General features: G+C 38.4%; 1 protein-coding gene across 6 annotated transcripts in view; it reads left to right on the top strand.

Annotated features, from left to right (window-relative positions):
* The window catches only part of Rttn (rotatin), a 129,837-nt gene that overhangs the window by 13,612 nt on the left and 96,959 nt on the right, over positions 1–19,266 (top strand). For 5 of the 6 annotated variants that reach the window (XM_050120292.1, XM_050120296.1, XM_050120291.1 and 2 more), the window contains 2 exons: positions 2,684–2,799; positions 8,025–8,195. In XM_050120292.1, the coding sequence (XP_049976249.1) occupies positions 2,684–2,799; positions 8,025–8,195 (287 nt within the window). Of the gene's footprint in view, positions 1–2,683; positions 2,800–3,957; positions 4,018–8,024; positions 8,196–19,266 lie in introns of those variants that run through there. The other variant, XM_050120297.1, reaches the window with a different exon arrangement.

Raw genomic sequence — 19,266 nt, 5'->3', positions numbered from 1 at the left:
TTTTTGAAACACGGTTTCTCTGTGTAACAGCTCTGGCTGACCTGGAACTAGCTCTTGTAGACCAGACTGCCCTTGAACTCACAGAGATCTGCCTGTCTCTGCCTCTTGAGTGCTGGGATTAAAGGCATGTGCCACCACCTCCCGACTATTATATTTTTTCCTGTAAAGCAGCCCCCAAATATTCTGGGTCACAATTTACTCATGTGTACTACGAATGCTTTTCCTAAAGAGTGGTAACAGTGACAAGATGACTCATCTCTACCAGAATCTGTTAATGAAGCCCTCTGTAGAGTCCCTTGCCTGCTCAGTTGGTGGTATATTGGTACTTGATTTCATGAGGGTTATAGCCTGTATCTGTCAGCAACCTACTTTCTTATTCAGCAGTGGCAGTTGGTATTTTTGTCATCATGTTTTCAAAGGAGGAAGCTAGGGCTTCCAATGATTTTGGACTTACCTGATGTCAGATGGCCAGCAGCAGGATCTTGACCAAAGGTCAACTTTTTTCAATGTAAACAAAGTACTGGATGCAGTAATGATTTTTATTCTGTGAGTCTTTACGTTCTCCCTCAGTTTTGGAAATTGAACCAGGTTTTTATGATTTCTAGACAAGTACTCATGCCTAAAACTACACATTTTTGTAGTTGATAAACTTGTCAAGTTAAAAAATATAAATGAGTTTTGCCTTTGTTAGTTTAATTATCAAAATAAATCCCACATTACTAGTTTAAATTTTAAGATTTTTCTGTTTTTGTTCTTTTGCTGCGTGGAGGTGATGGGGGAGGAAAGTGGAACAAAGGTGTAAATTTGGGAAGCACTTATGCCTCGGCAAGCCCTGCCCCTTCCCTTGCCACAGCGGGTGTGAGTACACAGTTGACACCCGACAATGCTGTGTGAGGGAGAGGTGAACTTTGGCATCATCAAGTGTTTCTGTTTTTTGTCTGGTATATAGGGAAGAACAGTTTTAGACTTAATGATTTTCCATTTAACCTTTCTTTAATTTGTTGTAAAAAGTCAGATTGATAATTATAAAGCTATATCTTGCACATAAAAATTTCTAAATGTTCCCTTGCCCTTTTGCAGTAAATTATTGCATAATTTGTAATTGTTCAGCATTGTAAGAGGTTCAGAGAGAGTTTGCTCCAGCTGTTATGAAAAAATGAATGTAGATCTCTGTGATTCAGGAGTTTGTTTAACTAATAATTCGTTAAGAATTAACCTTTAAGGTGAAGGATAGGATAATCTTATTTGAAAATTTGCCTCGCTCAGAATTTTGGAAATGCTTTTGTTTTCAGTCTCACCTAAAAAAAGAGAGGCAGAGACAGGTGGATCTCTGTGAGTTCAAGACCAGCCTGGTCTACAAGAGCTAGTTCCAGGACAGGCTCCAAAGCTGCAAAGCTGCAAAGAAACCCTGTCTCGAAAAACCAAAAAAAAAAAAAAAAAAAAAAAAAAAAGAGAGATTAGTGGTTTCTTTTAGGGGAGTGTTGGTGTGTTCTTTTGAGATGGCCTGGTAATGTGATCAAGAACAGGTTATGTAAAGCGGTGTTGGTATCAAAGGTGTAGTGTACCACCATGTCTAGTTAGCACAGCATCTCGGAATGTTTGTGGGTAGTGGTGCTTTTGTTTGTTTGTCTTTTAGACAGAGTCTCAGGTGTCCCAGCCTGGACTTAAACTTACTACATAGCTCAAGAACTATATTTTATTTGTGTTTTAATAAGGAAAGCTTGCCTCAAGATCAGAAGGGCAAAGCTAAGCCACCAGATGTTAGGCAGTGGTGGCACACGTCTTTAATCCCAGGATTTGGGAGACAAAGGGAGATGGATCTCTGAGTTCAAGACCATCCTGGGCTACACAAGATCAGTGCAGAACCAAATCCAGGTGGTGGTGGCTCAAACCTTTCATCCCAGTACTAGGGAGTCACATGTCTTTAATCCTAGTACTAGAGAGAGTATAAAATGGGAGGAAAGAGAGACTAAGACTTCTCTAGTGGCTTGACTGCTTTTCTTTTCTGGCTTTTGGGTTGAACCCCAGTATCTGACTCTGGGTTTTATTATTTGTGCTTCATTGAACTTCTGATCTTCTTGCCATCACCTCCTGAGTAATGGGATCTGAGGTGTGCCTTACCACACTGGTGTTGGACATGCAGGGAAAGAAACCAGGGCCTCAAGCAAGCTAGCAAGCACCCACCCAACTTAGCTACATCCTTAGCTATGGATGGTATTTTTTATAATTTGTTTAGTAGACGATTATGTGGCTGGACATTTATTCTTTTAGTTTCTGTGGTACAGAATTAACTTTCTATGTTACTCTTAGGTATAAAAATACTCATATGTGATAAAACTTAAAGCTTGTGTTGCTAGACAGAAGTGATTAGAATGCATTCTCTAAATTTGCTTGTTTTGTTGCATATAATATGTAACATGGATAGACTCTGAATTTGAAATTGGTTAAATCTGTTTCATGGTATTTTTAGTTATTTCTACTTTTGAGTAACTTTTCCACTTCTGAGTCCATTTGGTTTGTTGTATTGAGATTGTGACGTTCTCATTCATCTTGCCATCGGTTTTAAAAATGTCAAAGATGGGGAAATAGGACTTTGGGATCATGCCTAGCTAGGGGGTCCAAGAGATTATCTGAAAATTGACTGACTTTTCCCCCCTTGCCTTTCTCCTGTTTCTATATCTAGGTAGCCGAGAAATGATAATTAGAGTTCTGGAACTACTTGCAGAGGACCTGATGCTCATTGGACAAGCAATTTCACCTGACATCTGGGATGATAGCAGCCTCTTTGCTATAGATGTGGTGAGAATAATCTTCTTTAGGGTATAGTAGGTTTTACTTTCTGGCAAAATACATGATAGGCTTATTTTATATGCATCTAAATGAATCTTTTCCTCAGTGATTTGTTTTACATTAATAGGAACAAATCTGTGGAGAACAATAAGAGGCCACTCGGGTATGATGGTTTTCACACTATCCTTTCTTTCTCTAACAGAGAACTATGGTATCTAATTTAAAGATTCACCAGTTGTATGGCTATTTTCTGATTTTAAGTTTTTCTTATACTTTTTCTCATAGAAAGTATTAGTTTATAGCAAGAGCAGAATAATTAACTTTAATTGTTAGAATTTATAAAATAGCTTCAGAATAGCAACATTGCTACCATGGAACAATTCAGATATCTCAGTGTTTTCTAGCAGTTCCTTCTGACTTAGGGTAAATTTAAACCTTAGGACATACAGTTGAAATATTGTACCTTAAAGTTACTTGAAAGAATTCCTTTTTTTCTTACAATTTTAAGAAAAAAGTTATATTGACTTAGTTTGTTTTCAAAAAAGGTAAAAATATATCTCATAAAAATGTAACTTAGATTTCTCTCCATGAAATTTCTTACATTAATGTCATCACAGTGAATTTTAAAGAAAAGTGTTCGATTTGTCCTAGTGTCTAGAAATACAACAGTGTTCTGTATTATCTTTTACCTTGTGACCTTGTTGATCCTCAGAGGCTTTTTCTCTCATTGTTTTGGCTTTGGTAATTTCTTTATGATTTTCTTTCTATAGAATCATACTATTTGTGAATAAACAGTGTTAGGATGTTATCTATGAATAAAGACAGCTTTATTTCTGTTTAGTCAGTTTAGATATTCTTTAATTTCTTTTGTTGCCTCATTGCTCTGGCTACAACATTGAGTGCAATGGGAGTGGATGTGCTGTGCCTTTAAGGACTAGATACAGTCTGAGTTCTCCCGTTTTCATATGTGCTCGTATGAAGTGGGAGGAAGTTCTCTGCATTCCTCAATTTGATGGGTATTTTTTCTCTTCTTTTTTCTTGAACAGAAGTGGGATTTTGTCCTAGCTTTCTCAGTGCCTTATATAAACGATCTTTTAAAAAAAAAATAGATATTATTCACTTGTCTTTCTGTTTATTTTTATATTTGAGACACAGTCTTGCTAGATATTCCAGGTTGGCCTTGACCTTGAAGATTTCCTGCTCCAGCCTTCAGTGCTGAGATTATAGGTATGCATCCTCATGCCTGGCTGGATGTTACACTGTGTGTCTTGATTTTTAATGCATTTGTCCTGTGGAATTACAGTCTGTTCTAACAAGTGGCTAAGTTATTTGCAGAGCAGTCTCACTTCACTGAGACCTGTTTAAAGTTTTGCTGGAAGGTGTCTCATAACGTTGAACACTTCTGTCTTCCAATGGACATCTGGCAGTGTCTAGAAACATTTTACCTCTCGTAGCTGGAGTGGTAGTGCCATTCAATAGACAGAAGCTAGGACAGCTCCTCATATGAAATATGTTTTTAGCTGAAAGTATCAATAGTATCAAGAGCGAAAAACTATAGTCCTTGAGTGTCCTCCTTATATAGGTCTAGATTTTGCTGGGTCTCCTATTGGATGTCTCCATTGATTTCTAGTGACTTCCATTGGTTGCGACGTGAATTTTTAGTGTCCTATCTACATCTCAGCAGGGACGGGTAGAACTGTGTCTGACTTGCAGACTTCATTCTGTGCAGTGCGCTCATGTGCAGTCCTTTGGCTTTAGCTTCTCACCATCTCAGTCTCCACATCATTTCCATCTTCTCAAAGCATTCTGACTGTCAGACTCCATGGTCCCCTCTGTCAATGTTCTTGCTACATTAATTGCTTGTAGGCACTACAGGGCCTTTTCTTTTTGTTTTTCTTTCCTTTGACATGACAGTTTTGTGCTTTTAAGATGAATTGTTTAGTGTTTTGTAAACGTTGGGGAATCAAACCCAGAACCGTGAATGTGCTGGTCATGTTCTGTCCACCTAGTGTAGTCCCAGCCCTTCCTATGACTTACAGCTACTGAATTTTCTGTTACTGTGCTGACAGAGGTCCCCCAGCTGTTCAGTCCCAAAGAAACACACAGAGACCTACATCAATTTTAAACTGGTTGGCTTATTAGCTCAGGCTTTCTTATTAACTTAACTCTTATATCTTAAATTAACTCACAATTCTTGTTTGTGTTAGCCACATGGCTTGGTACCTTCTATCAGTGAGTTATTTTCATCTTGGGTCCTCTGTGTCTAGGTGACAACTGCAGACTGAGCCTTTCCTCTTTTTTCTTACCAAGTTAATTATCTCAAGCATTAGCATCAGAAATCTAATTAATACGCAAGTGTTCGTTATGTAAATAGCTGCATTATGTGTATTTTACTTGTGTCTTTATGTTCTGACTTCTATTCCCAAGGATTACTAACAGTCCATTTTCCAACAGCCCAAACAAATCTTAATTAAATATAGACAGACATAATCACAGCAATGCTGTGGGACAATGGTCTTGTACCATGTAAAAATTGGTCACTTCTATTGGTTTAATAAATATTGATTGGCCAGTAGCCAGGCAGGAAGTATAGGCAGGGCAGCCAGAGTACTAGAACTCTGCGAAGAGGCAGTTTTGGCACTGCCTGCTCTTCCAAAGGTCCTGAATTCAATTCCCAGCAACCACATGGTGGCTCACAGCCATTTGTAATGAGATCTGGTGCCTTCTTAAGGAAGAGACCTAATCAGTTGTCCTCATCAACTTAGACTATGAAACCCAATATTGACAGTTCAACAGAAACTTTATATAGGGGCTGCCCATGCATGTGTCAGCATTGCCAGGGCATAAATTTCATTCATTCATTCAGCCCAGTTGCTTTGGGTTTCAAGTAAGTGTGTGTGATAGCAATGGAGGTCTTTGCATGTTAATCTGCATACCTCATCACCAGAAAGCAAAAGGAAAGGGAAAGAGGTAAAGGGTCCTTCAGCCCTCTTCAAATAAAAACCTCCAGGGACTTAAGGATATTCCAACGGGGCTCTGCCTCCTGGTAGTATCACCCTGGAGACCAAGCCTTTTGCACTCAGACATTGGAGGCCATTCAACTCCTAACTATAACAGCACTGTGTATATAAATACCTATTGTGTTTTTTTAAATGATACATATGCATCTTGAAAAGATAAATAAGTGATATATAGGTCTAATATGTTTTTAAACTTTTCAATTTATGATTTAGCTTCTGTTTTTGAGACAGAGTCTCATGTATCCTAGGCTGGCTTCCCTACTTGCTGTGTAGTGGAAATGATGCTGACCTTGTGGTCCTCTTGTCTCCACTTCCCAAATGCTGGGATTACAAGCATGAGATACCTTTCCAAAGCACTAAATTTAGAGCTTCCTGCATGTTGAACAATCATACAACCAACTGAACTACATCTCTGGTACCTTATAAAATAATTCTTTAAATTTTTTTCTTTAAAAATTATGCTCCTTCATAGTACTTTTTTTAAAAAGTAGATTTTTTTTTCACATATTGAAGGTTTTCGGCAAGTGATTTTATCCTTAGAAATGTGAGGAATGGATTATCAGTTTTTTCTTAAATTAGCTTGAAGATTCTTGGCCAGAACATTCATCTGTGAAAGTTAGTCATTCACTTTCACTTCTGGTTACTGATCTTTTGTTACTCAATGAATTTTTTTTTTAACTTTAAAGGTTAAATCTGTCATACAAATACCAGTTGGTACATAAGAAATGCTAAGGTTAAATATTAGTACTTGAAAGTATACGTGGTTTATTTAAGAATTAATACCTTCTTGATAAAAGCTATTTTATTCATTGTTATATTAAAAGAAAAACCTGAAATTTCTTTTTGTTCCTACTTTGGCCAAATTTAATATAAAAGATAGAATATTGTTGTTAAGTTATTAAAGGGGTAACACAACATACTGTTATCAATTTAGAGATTAAGTACTTAAGGATATATAATCATATTTCAAGATAGTTCTAAATAGTTCAGTCGTGTCTAACATTCTGTAATTCAGTTTTGTTATGTACAGTATAATGAATCTTTTCTAGAATTGAATACTTTTATTCATTTGAAGAAAATAGAGAAAATCATTTTTGTTAAAACAGAAAAATTATTGCTAAGCACTTGCTAAAATTATTTCTAAGCACTTACTAAAATTAGATTTGTACCTTGTTCTACTTTGCATATAAAAATCAAGTCTACATTTTCCCTTCTATACATGACAATTTGGTCAAGGAGCTGGGAGCTATGCCTTTCTTTCAGGTAACATCCAGCTTCTCCTGTTGTTCTTCATTTTCATTTCATTGCAATCTCTGTCACTGCCATTGTAGCTTCCTGGCAAACAGTCTTTCATGTCTCATTGCTTTTAAATTCCCAAGTAATTTGTAGTGAGTGTCCAGTGTCCTTAGTTCACAGGTGGTTTTATGTGTACTGCGTTGGGGGTAAGATTTCCAGTGTTCTGTCATTGTTCTGCTGTACTGTCTCATGGAAGCTGTCTGTTAGGAACACAGGTAGTTAGGGATCATATCAAGTATACCTAGAATATATTTTGGTCTGTACTGTCATAACTTGGCAAGTCAGTTTATTTATGCTTTGTGATTTTCTTTATGTTATATGTACCTTTCAATATAAAAGATACAGTGTTCTGGTTAAGTGGTAAGTTACATGGAAATTCATAATGGTAAAATATTTTCCTCTTGAAATAACATTATTACTTGAGAAGAAAGTTGATGTAATTTGACCTTTTTTTTTAAGTTGGCTTCTGCTTTATTATTATTTAATAATATTTGAATCCATTTGAGAATATGTCTGTCAAATTACTTCCTCTACTCCATTATATTTGCCACTGTATTCAGCACATATTCAGACACACATTTGAAGCAAGGTTCATATGTTTGTGTGCTCCAGTTTGGAAAACTAGGCAGTGGAAATGGGAGAAGTTTTTCTGTATTTCATTGTTTTTGTTACCATTAGTTAGGCTTTTTCATTTAGTACTTAAAAACTGGTGACTTTCTTTACAATGTCAATACATTTGTCATTTCTTTTTCCTTTTTTTTTTTAATCATCTGATGTTGGTTGTTTTTGTTGAGCGGCATAAGTTTCTGTGTCAGATTATTAATAGCATTTTAACCATATTTCTTCTCAATGACATTTGTATATTTATATGCAAAGTTGATTGTTTTGTTTAGTTTTGTCTTATTTGAATGTTTTCAGAAAGAGAAACTGCTTCAAGTATTAGGTTCCCTTGGAGAAACCATCTGTTACCGTAAAACCAGCTTCAGCCTGGAGCGAGCCGAGGCTCTGCTAGTGCACCACAGGATGGCCTTCGTCAGCATTGCTCTGCTCTCTGTTCGGCTCCTGCAAACCCTCCTCCCTGTTGAAAAGGTGAGGAACATACGGCTGGGTGTTTGTACTGAAAATTGTAAAGAAGTGGCTATTTAATGGTGTGAAGGTGGTCTGTTGTAGAATATTTTCAAAATATACAAGGTATAGTACCATATCCTGCCTGATTTGACCCTGGGAACCTGACTAGGGTGATGAGAGAATGAAAATGGACAGACACACAGACCCATGTACAGAAAAGCTTGGATCAGGTAGGCCATGTGCTCTGATGGAGACACACCATCACCTGCCGCAACCCAGACACTCAGTGTATTTAATTTATACATCTGAATCAAGGAGTTGGGTTTATTGTATGCAGGTGAACAAGGAGGTAAGTTTAGCTAATCTTGCTAGGAGATCCCTGTCTTAATTACTCTTCTGTTGTTGTGAAGAGACATCATGGATAAGGTAGCTTATACAAGAAGACATCTAATTGGATCCTTGCTTACAGTTTCAGAAGGTGAGTCCATGACTATAATGTCAGGGAGCAAAGCAGGCAGGCAGGTAGGCATGGCAACGGGGCTGTAGCTGGGATCCACCAGTAGCAAGAGAGAGAGAGACAGAGACACAGACAGAGACAGAGAGACACAGAGAGAGAGAGACAGAGAGAGAGAGAGACTGAATTGTGCAGGCATAGCATTTTGACACCCCACACCCTACTCTCAAGGACACAATTCCCACAAGGCCATCCCTTAATTATAAAACAGTCCACCAACTGGGAGCCAAACAATGAAATATATGAGCCAATGAGGACCATTTTCATTCATACCACCACAGTCTCTGTAGGGGAGGAGTCTTAGCTTATAGTCATAGCAAAGGAGGAAGCTATGCTTGATATTTTATGTATCCAGTGCACACTGATCAGAGGAAGGCTTTGCCATTCCCAGTGTGGCTGAGGCATTGAGATCCTAGACATGGCTCTGCCCATGTCAGTAATGCACATTCACTCAGGAAGTTATCTGCCCCTTACACCTTTATCCAAGGCTTCCTCTATTCCTCACGGATAATTATCGGATCCCTGGTTATTGGGTATCCTCTGCCGATGCAATAAGTCAGATTAAAAGTCCCAATTAAAAGTCCAGGTTTAATGAGCAAAGCAACTCCAGAATGGTCTTGGGGGAAAGGAGAAACCACATGACCTTTTCTATGGAGGTCATTTAAATATCCTGTAGGTATGGTCTTGAGCATCTCTGTGGGCTTTCTGAGACTGGGCAGGGTTTGGAGTGGTTCCCTCCACCCCCAAGGCATAGGTCCACTTGAACATCCCAGACTCCTTCAGTATGTGGGTGCCAGTTCAAGTCTGGCTACTTCCTGCTTGCATGGGATGACTTGGGGAGGGGGACTAGGGAGTTGGTGGACTCAAGCTTAGTGGGAGGTATGGGTGGAGAAACATTCAGTTAGCTGCCATCCTGGAGACCTCAAGCATCTGTTCCTTGAGGGAGCGGAGAGTCAGGTTGCTAAGAGAAAAAATAGGTAATTAACACTGGCCCTATGAACAGGGCTAGCCGTGGGAAGAGTGAAGACTGCCAGAGAGAATGGAATAGAGATGTGTCTTGGTTGTACAGAAGAGATAACGATGGATGAGCCAGACAAAAGAGCAGATACGCCCTTGCGTCTGGAGAGGTGGTACCAGCACTGATGTCTCAGGAGCTTGGGGGGATGGTGTGCCACATTAGGGGATTATGCTTTCTTCAGGAGTACTTTAGCCATTGCATCTGCTGTTTCTCTGGAGGTGGGGGAGATGCCTCTGTCCATCCTGTAAGGGTGTCAAGAATTTGAAGAAAACAGAGCTTTTTTGAGTGGGCATGTAGATGAAATCAACCTGTTAGTTCTCAGCAGGTTGGTGTCCTCAAACCTGGTGTGCAGGGGCTGCCATATCTGGAAGGCCACCTGTTGTTGGAAGGAGACCACTTGTTTGTTCCCCAGCCACCCGGATTCCATAAAATAAACACATAGAAACTGTATTAATTAAATCACTGCTTGGCCCATTAGCTCTCACTTCTTATTGGCTAATACTTATATCTGAATTTAACCCATCTCCATTAATCTGTGCAACACCATGGGGTCGTGGCCAACCAGCAAAGTTTCAGCACGTCTGTCTCTGTCAGCAACCCCATGGCTTCCCCTGACTCTGCCTCCTTTCTCCCAAGATTCAGGGTAGTTTTTCCCTGTTAGCTCTGTTCCTCTATAGCTCTGCTATAGGCCCAAAGCAGTTTCTTTATTTATCAGTGGTAATCACAGCATACAGAGGGGAATCCCACATCAACCTGTGGGTTGACCTTGGCACAAGTCTGGCAGGGGGAGTGGACCTGTCTAGAGACTGACCCACCAGGCCAGATTCCCTGATACAGTAGCAGGAACATGCAGGTGTCTATAAAACAGCCAAAACAGATTTGTATCTTGATGTCATAGCAAAAGGCTATGGCTTTGGGTATAAAAGGTATGAACATTTTTAGAAGACAATTGAGAAAATTTACTAAAAAAGAAGTTGAACAAGTGAAGGAGGAGGAGAGAATTCAACTGCAGGGTTCCATATGCTCTCTATTGCTAACCTATTCTGTGTTTGGTTGTCTTTTACTCTTTTGGCTCTTTGCTCTTTTGGGAGGCCTGCCAGCCAGCTCCTAAATAAATCACACATGGAGGCTTATTCTTAATTATAAATGTTCGGCCTTGGCTTGCTTTGTTTCTTGTTAGCTTCATCTATCTTTGACCTGAGGGATTTTATCTTTCTCTTATCCTATATGCCTTTTCTTTTCTTATTCTTTATCTGGCTGTATAACAGGGTGACTGGCTCATGAAGTCCTCCTCCTTCCTCTTGTTTCTTCTTCCTCTCCTCCTAGACTTTTCGTTCTAATATTCTCTGTGCTTGCCAGCCCCGCCTATCCCTTCTTTTGCCTCGGCATTGGCTGTTAAGCTCTGTTTTAAGACAGGCGAAGTAACCCAGCTTGACATGCAGATAGAAGTAACAGACCTTAAAATAATATTCAAAACATTATTCTTAAAAGCTAGGAACAGTAAAATCCACAGAAATTTAAGGACTCTTGAAAACTGTTTATATTATGAGTTTATCCAAAAATTGAGTTTATCAACGTTAAAACTCTGAACCTCTGAATTACATCTAAAACCTGTTTATCCTGTACTATGAAGCTTGTGAATGAGGCAAGCCTTTCTGTGTCTTTACCAGGAAACTTAACTAATGAACTAATGAGCTACCAAGTGGTTGTAGTCTTCGGGGTCAGGGGAGAGCTGTTAAACTGGTAAGGCTATCGGTACCCTAGTCATCAAACCCCGTCAGACCCGAGAAGGGTAAATTTTACCCGAGGGAGCAGAAGTGAGCAGCTTTGCAGCTCCCTAGGGCAGCTCCCAGGTCTCTGTGGCCATCAGGCACTTCCAGTCTTTAGCTGTCAAGCCCAGGAGACCTGACAGATTTTTCTGTGGAGCAGGAATTTGGGGAGAGTGGCCTAACCTTTCTTGGATTTTTTTTATTGTTCTCAGTCTGGACAGGGTCTTGACAATAGTTTAAAGTACAAAGCAGTTTTTTGCTGTGTGGCTGGCTTTGCTACATTTAAAGCAAGCTTCTGGGTGGAAGTTCTTTTGCGGCCATGTATCTTCTTGGAACAGAGACAGGATGCTTGCCTGTAGCTGGCATCTCTCTATCATGAGAACCTTTTTTATTAAAATGCCACATTCTCAGATCTCTGAAGTGTTTGAGGATCAGGGGAACAAAATCTGTTAGCTGTACCTAAATTAGATAAATGTTAGGCTTAACTAAAGTTAAATCTGAACATATCAAAGAAGTTGATCCTTTATGAGGTAATTAATGATTAACTTGTATGTCTTTAGTAGTTTAGCAAATTAGCTACAGCTTGCCAATGTTAGTAAAAGTAAGAAGGCTAGACATATATTTTTAAATTGGTCTTTGTTAACTTGAATAGACCTTAGTAAGGGAAACCCTTTGTCAGATTGTTTATGCATGGTAAAATAGGAATATCTCAGTCTCTAGTGTTCAGCTGTGATCCTCAAACATAGAGCATAATCATAATCTGTGGAAGGCAAAACCAAGTTTTAACATTATTGCAAAATCTGATTGTCAACAAGACACATCCCTGTACATGGATATATAGAGGTGTAGCTTTGATACTTTAGTAACCCATCATTTTAAACCTTAGATTTCATAAAATTTGTTTTTAGGACAAGACAGGAATTATACAGAAATCTGTCCTAATCAAAGATAACGTGGAAACCTAATGTCTACTGGTGGACCCATTTCCATGTGCTCACCTTTCTCTAAGATGGCAACCAAGTCATATGTCCTCTATCTAAGATGGCTATGAGGTCATATGACCTCTTTCTTTTCCATCCTTACTCAATATGGCAAATGCCCACGTGGAGTTTTCTAGAATGGTTTAAATTTGGAGTTACTAGTTTTTAACTTTTGTTATAGATTTTTAACCATTCATAATTTTCTTAGCTGTTTTTCATTAAAATAAGGTAGACCAGCATAAATAAACTTTCTCTGTCATCACATCAAGATTCAGCAAAGCCCATGTGCAAATTCTGAGTCTGGGCAGCTATGTGTCATAATCAGCTGAGCTATAACCAAGACATACAGAACATACAATCCCAGACATCCAAGACTTGTTAAAACAAGTATGTAGTGACCACATGATTCATACATATTTAATCCATACATACAAACTAGACAGGATTTTTTTTAACAGACAGAAAAACAGGTTGCAGGACTGCAGGTGGAAACAGAAACCACACACTGGGTCTGTAGTCTGTCTGTAAGGTGAAAGAAAGCCAGGAAGTAGCAGAACCTGCAGGCTACAAGAGCCAGAGCAGGCAGGAGCAAAGGAGGGTGGATCTGTTAAGGGTAGATGGGCAGGGAGAATCATACCATGGCACTATGGTAGTGAGAGAGCAAAGTCAAAGTGACCTTGCCAGGGTGTGCCAGTAAGAGAAAGCAGCAGAAGAGTAGAGTTCAGGGGAACTGGGGGAACAATTGAGCCAAGGCACAAGAAGTAGGCAAACAGACAAGCAGGGAACAGCGGCTGTGGTCAGAGACGCAGACAGAGAACCGGGGAGGAGATGCAAGGCAAAGCTCCTAATCCTCCCTGAGGGATTTAGATAAATTTCTGTAGGAGACTGCAGGGTGTCTGGGAACTCAAACTGAACTTGCAAGTACCCATTCACAAGCCTTTGCTGGGTGCCAGAGGGAAACTGCCTCCAGTTCTGTAACCCCACGACTGGGAGCGGTATGTGGGATTGTCTGTGTGCAGGATGCCTCTCTCACAGGAGAACCCCAGGGGGCCGGAGATGCCTGGCACTGCTGTGGCTTGGCAAGCAATCTGGAGGTCGAAAGAGGTTTTGAACCTCCTATAGGCATGTGTTTTCAGAAAAGACTCAACTCTACCCAGGTTCAGCACCAAGTTTAGCCACCTGGCTTGGTACCTTTTCTCAGTAAGACATTCTCATCTTATTTTCTTTATACCTGGCTTTCTTCTTCCTTTAGTCTGATTGCCCATCCTATACTAATTGCCTGGCTACAGCCAATCAGCATTTTATTAACCTAATACAAGTGCCAAATCTTTATAGTATATAAGAGCATTATCCCATGGTAGGTACCCACATAACATTTGTGCTTATATTACAGACACACATCAATAAACATAAACTGATAAAACCTAATTGTTTGACTCATATGGTTAATATTTGATATTTGGTTCTTTTTTAGTATCTAAGCTATATTGATGCTTTGAGCTAATTATATGAATTCAAGTGTTAGTTTTTTGACAGTTCATGTGATTGACATAATCTCTTATAGAGATGCTTTTCCACCTTTGATATTAAACTTTTGTTCTCGTTTTTAGTACTTTCTTAAAATCAGTTTTTCTATTTTACTTAATCCTTTCTTTTAAAAGACTTGGTCTTTTTATTTGGGATATAAAATAATCTCTTGGAGAATATTTTAATATATAAAGAAGAACAAAAATTTACTTATGATTTCATATTAATTTATGTTTTTTCTCTTTTCCTTTACTGTCAAATTGAGAGTATTATAAATATTATACTTTTATGATTCCATTTTCTCTCTAATACACATTTCTATGTAATTAGGCACTTCATAAATTTTAATGGATGCTAGTATTTTACCATAAAAATGTTCCATAATTTATAATGGCATTCTTTTCAAAATTAAATTTAGGATTTTTTTTTAATGTTGTAAGGAGTAGCATTATGCCAAGTGTATTTACTCATATTTTGGGTTAAGTCTGTATTGCATTACTGGATCAAATTGAGCATCTAAAACATGTTTCATTATAGGTATATTAAAAAAATCTTGTAGTTCTGCAAGTTTTATCATTTTTACTGGAGAATAGATAAAAAAATAGTACATGGAAAATATAATTGTGATTCAATTATATGTGGGAAAATTAAAAAGTACTTTTGAGAAGTGAAAAAGTTGAAAGTGCCTTGAGCCAGTATTTCTTCTATTTATGGCTAAACATTGCTTCTGAAATAATGAAGTGTGATAGCTTAATTAGACCATTTAAAATTAAAATTTTTAGGGATTAAAAACCCATTTTTTTTATAAAAGCTTTATTTTTAGGTAACTTTTTGTTATAGTGCTAACGTGTTCAAACAAAATATGCAGCTGAATGCATTTCAGCCTGTTGACCACCTTCTTGAATAGACAGTGTTACCAGCTCACCACACCAGAAATTACCACATCTAAAAGGACTGTGGACTTCCTCCAGGAAGGACTTCTCTCTGCTACCAGTTTGTTGCTTTGAAGGTCATGCCACAGAGCTGTGAAATCTTGCTCAGCTTCTAGTCTACAATTTGTTCATGGTGTGTGTCAGTGTCTGTGTCAGATGCTTGTGTGTGTATGCTTGTACATGTGTGTGTCTGTGTCTGATGTTTGTCATGCCTGTCCTAACAAAGGGCTTTGCTCTGTATTTACTGAACACTGCAGGAAACATAGCCTGGGAAAGGATTAAGAATTCTTTACAGAATTCCTTTTCTTTTTTTTTTTTTTTTTTTGGTTTTGTTTTGTTTTTCGAGACAGGGTTTCTCTGTAGCTTTAGAGCCTGTTCTGGAACTAGCTCTTGTAGACCAGGTTAGCCTCAAACTCACAGAGATCCACCTGCCTCTGCCTTCCAAGTTCTGGGATTAAAGGCTTGCGCCACCAGCGCCCCAGCCAGAAATCTTAAGTTACTGACCTTGAGTAACACCCATTACTACAAACAGTTGTTATCAAGTTATATCCACAGATTGCTTTTAATACTTATAGTGAATATTTGTTTTGAGATTGCTTCTAAGCGATTGGCTGCTTTCAGCAAATGAATTATCACAACACACACATACACATACATAATTCGGGGTCAGAATCATGTAAGAGTGTGAATTTAAGACTAAAACTGCATTTGCCTTAGCTTGTACAGCGGATTGCATGGGAAGTGCAAGGCCTAGTGAGGTGGTTCTTTGTTCAGGACAGGCTACACTCAAACAGGCTAAGCACAGAGTAGGATTGCAGGTTATGTACACAGTAGGACTGCAGGTTAAGTTCACAGTCATAACTGATCTCAGGGTACATTATTAACTAAATAATGTCTAGCAATGTCTAGAATAGTTTAGTTTCCTTGAAGTCAAGGAACATTTTCAGAAACATATATTACCCCAGAATGCATAGGAAAAATGATGCTAGCTAGAGAACTACCCCTGTGTCTTTTCAGTGTCCTTAGTTACTAACCGTTCTTAGTTGTGTTCCTGGAAGTTTGGAGAATATAGGTTCAATTCTATTTTCTAGTAATTCTTAATACTCATAATATACTTCCAGGTCATCTTGGAAAAAATAAAATTTTACATTTAAAACATGCATTTTGATTTGTGAAAAATTAAAATATAGAATCCTAGTAGAGACCTTGGCCCTTATTAGCTATATAGTTGTGATTCTTAAAGCCATCTACTTGTTTAAACTCCTCAGATTAATGTTTCTAGACAAGACCTATCAATTACCTGAACTGCATGTGTGTGCATGTATAGATTGTGTGTGCATGTACAGTGTGTGTATAATATGCCGTGTCCTTTTTTTTTTGTTGAACATAGATATTTTTCATTGTTTTTCTGAAGATAAATCAGTGTCTATAATTTTTGATAGTACATTTGTGTTTTTAACTTACAGCTTCACTAGATCAGTTTTAGACACTACAGGAAATTGTAATGAATATTATTTGCTTATATTTCTTTAATTAACTACTTTAAAATGGCATCTAAACAGAAATCCTCTTCCATTACTCCTCATGTCTCCATTGTATATAAATGTGAAGTTTTGCTGCCCTCTACCTGTGAGGAGTCACCAACAACTGGAGAATTTGAGCCCTGAAAATTGTCATGTTCACAGAGGTTTTCTTTTGAAATTGATATGTAAATAACTTTGAAGAGTATTCATATGTGGTTAAAATGTTGGTTATCTTGTGAAAAATATTTTAGTTGTGTATGTGTATATGTATGTGTGTGTGTAGGGGGTGGTGACTTGTCTGGAAATACTAGCCCCGAATCAGAAGATGCAGAATCCATGTGTATTCTAGAAATATTCTTGTATTCTTCTCAGCTTGCAAGCAGAAGTAAAAGCGGAGAACTTCGTATATCTTGTCTTCTGGCCATTTAGGGATGTGTGTGAGTCTCGTGACTGATGCTGCTGATTGAATGATGCAGAGCAAGTACACTTCGAAGTAAAATGTACAAACAGATCTCCTTGAGGTCTTGTTATTTCTGTCTTCCATATTCCATTAAATATGATTTACTTGTTTATGTTTCCAGGCAAGCCATGCACAATATCATATCATATGGTTTATATCATCAGTATCTTAGAGAGCTCTGGTGTTCCATTTTGAAACCTTCACTTGGATAGTGGTATCTCCTAACTCCTCACCTGAGACATAATTCTTTGCTTCTTACGTGTTTTCTTCTTATAGACTTTGTTATTTCAATAAGTAGTATCTTCATTTTTCATTTGTTAATTCTTAGGCAAAAGTTCCAGCCCTTAAGTAACATTTCTCCAATATGAAGTACCTGAGTGGAACCCAATGTCCTGTTTGATATATATTATTGCAGTAAACTCTTCATTGGTTTCTCTATCTTTGCCTTTGTATTTTACCCTGTATTCTTTGCAAACTAGTCTCAATACTTGCTTGCAACCTTGTCACGGGCTTCCATCTGTGAGCAAGTCCTTAAGAAAAATCAAAGCCTTAGTTGATCTGGTGCATCTTTCCCTTTCTCCACCTCTCAGTACTATCTATAATGGCCTGATTGGAGCTTTGCTGTTCCCTTTGCTGTGACTGCTTTCCCCCAGATACCTGTGTTTTCTGACTGTCTGGGTCCTTTATTTTGCATCTGGGAAGAGGGAGCCTTAGTTGAAGAATTGCCCCTATCATATTGACCAAATTGAGGGGCATTTTCTTGACTGATGATTGTTGTGGGAGAGCCTGACCTGAAGTAGACCATGCCATCTTTGGGCAAGTGGTTCTGGGGTCATAGAAAACTAAGCAAACCAGTAAACTGTATTTCTCTGTGGGTTCTGCTTCAATTCCTGCCTTCATGTTCTTGGCTTGAGTTCTTGCCTGGGTTTTCTTTGGGGATGGCTTGTAACTGGTAAGCCAAATAAACCCTTTCCTCTCTAAATTGGATTTGGTCATGATGTTTATCACAGCAGTAGAAAGCACACTAGGGCACTCTGATGTCACCTTACAGAGAGGTTATTCTGCTTCAAAGAATTAGCACTTTCCTTATCCGTTCCATATCACTTTTCTCCATCTTTCCCATCCTGGTTTAAACATTTTTATTAGTATTCCTAGCTACATCTGACATCATATGAATTCATTGTTTACTCTCTGCCTTCTTCAGAGGGATGTCAGCTTCAAAAGGATAGAGATTTTGTTTTGCCTTTGCTGTGTTCTCAGGATCTGGTACAATGCCTACCATACAGAGGAACAGAGGCGAGGCTCAGTTAATATATGTTGAGTGAGTTGTAGGTGAGCAGTATGTGGTTTTCCTCTCGTTTTCAATAGTAGAGTTGCTCACGAAGACTTTCTAATGGCTGCTTTCTGACTCATCTAAGGTTTTCAATGGTTTTAACCTAAAATTTGGTTCCATCTTTTGATCTTCATTTTCTGTTTGTCAAATCTTCAGGGCATTGTTGCTTAATTGGTGAAACATTTATCTAAATTGTTATATTGGGGTAAAAACCTGATGAAGAAATCAGCAGAGGCACCACCAGCTGTCCCTCTCTCTCTGTGCTTCTCAGATGAAAAAGGCCTGTGAACCATCCCAAGTTCCTCTGGACTGTGCTCTGCACTGTGCCTCTCTGTGTGTCAGATCCTGGGTCCTCCAAAATCTCTATGCCTAATTCTGGTCAGCTAGTCTTTAACTTTGTCCCTGATTCGTTCAGACTGAGACTGCAATTTTATTAACAGTACGATCAAATATCCCACAACAAATTGATCCAGCTCTTAATATTTGACTTTGAGGAAGATGATGATTATTGTTAAAGTAGGACATCCATAAAATAAATCATGGTTAAACCCAGTAATAAAGACAATATTTCAGCCATACAACTGAGCCTGTTGAACGATTTTTCTTTAACTTTTACTTAACTACACTTCAGTTCTTTAGCTAATACTAAGAATCTTACCACAAAACTAGAATCATTAAAAATCAGTTCTAGTTTTAAATCCATTGATTTTTTTGGTTATAAAATATATCTTAATATAAAGAAGTATAATAGGCTTGTCTTCTGTAAGAATTCTGGCACCATTTGAAATATTATGTTGAATTTTCCCTCAAAAGAGCACAAATCAACTTTTGCTCAAATAAATCAGGATGCGTTTGAAGTAGTGTTGTGCTGTTTCACGTGTATAGTGAGCCCTGCATTGCATGCTTACTTATGTCAGAGAAAATGTTTTTGTTCTCAGGAGCATCTTGGCCTTCTTGCTTTACTTCATAGCTGAGGGGTCAACAAGGGGCAGCCACTAGAGGAAGTGTAATTCTGGGTATTGTTCCAGGAGGAGGA

The sequence above is a fragment of the Alexandromys fortis genome, unplaced genomic scaffold, assembly GCF_014885135.2.
Source record: "Alexandromys fortis isolate MF-2015 unplaced genomic scaffold, M_Fortis_MF-2015_v1.1 scaffold_179, whole genome shotgun sequence".
NCBI lineage: Eukaryota > Metazoa > Chordata > Mammalia > Rodentia > Cricetidae > Alexandromys > Alexandromys fortis.
Note: the sequence above shows the minus strand (reverse complement) of the source record. Positions and strands in the feature narration are given on the sequence as shown.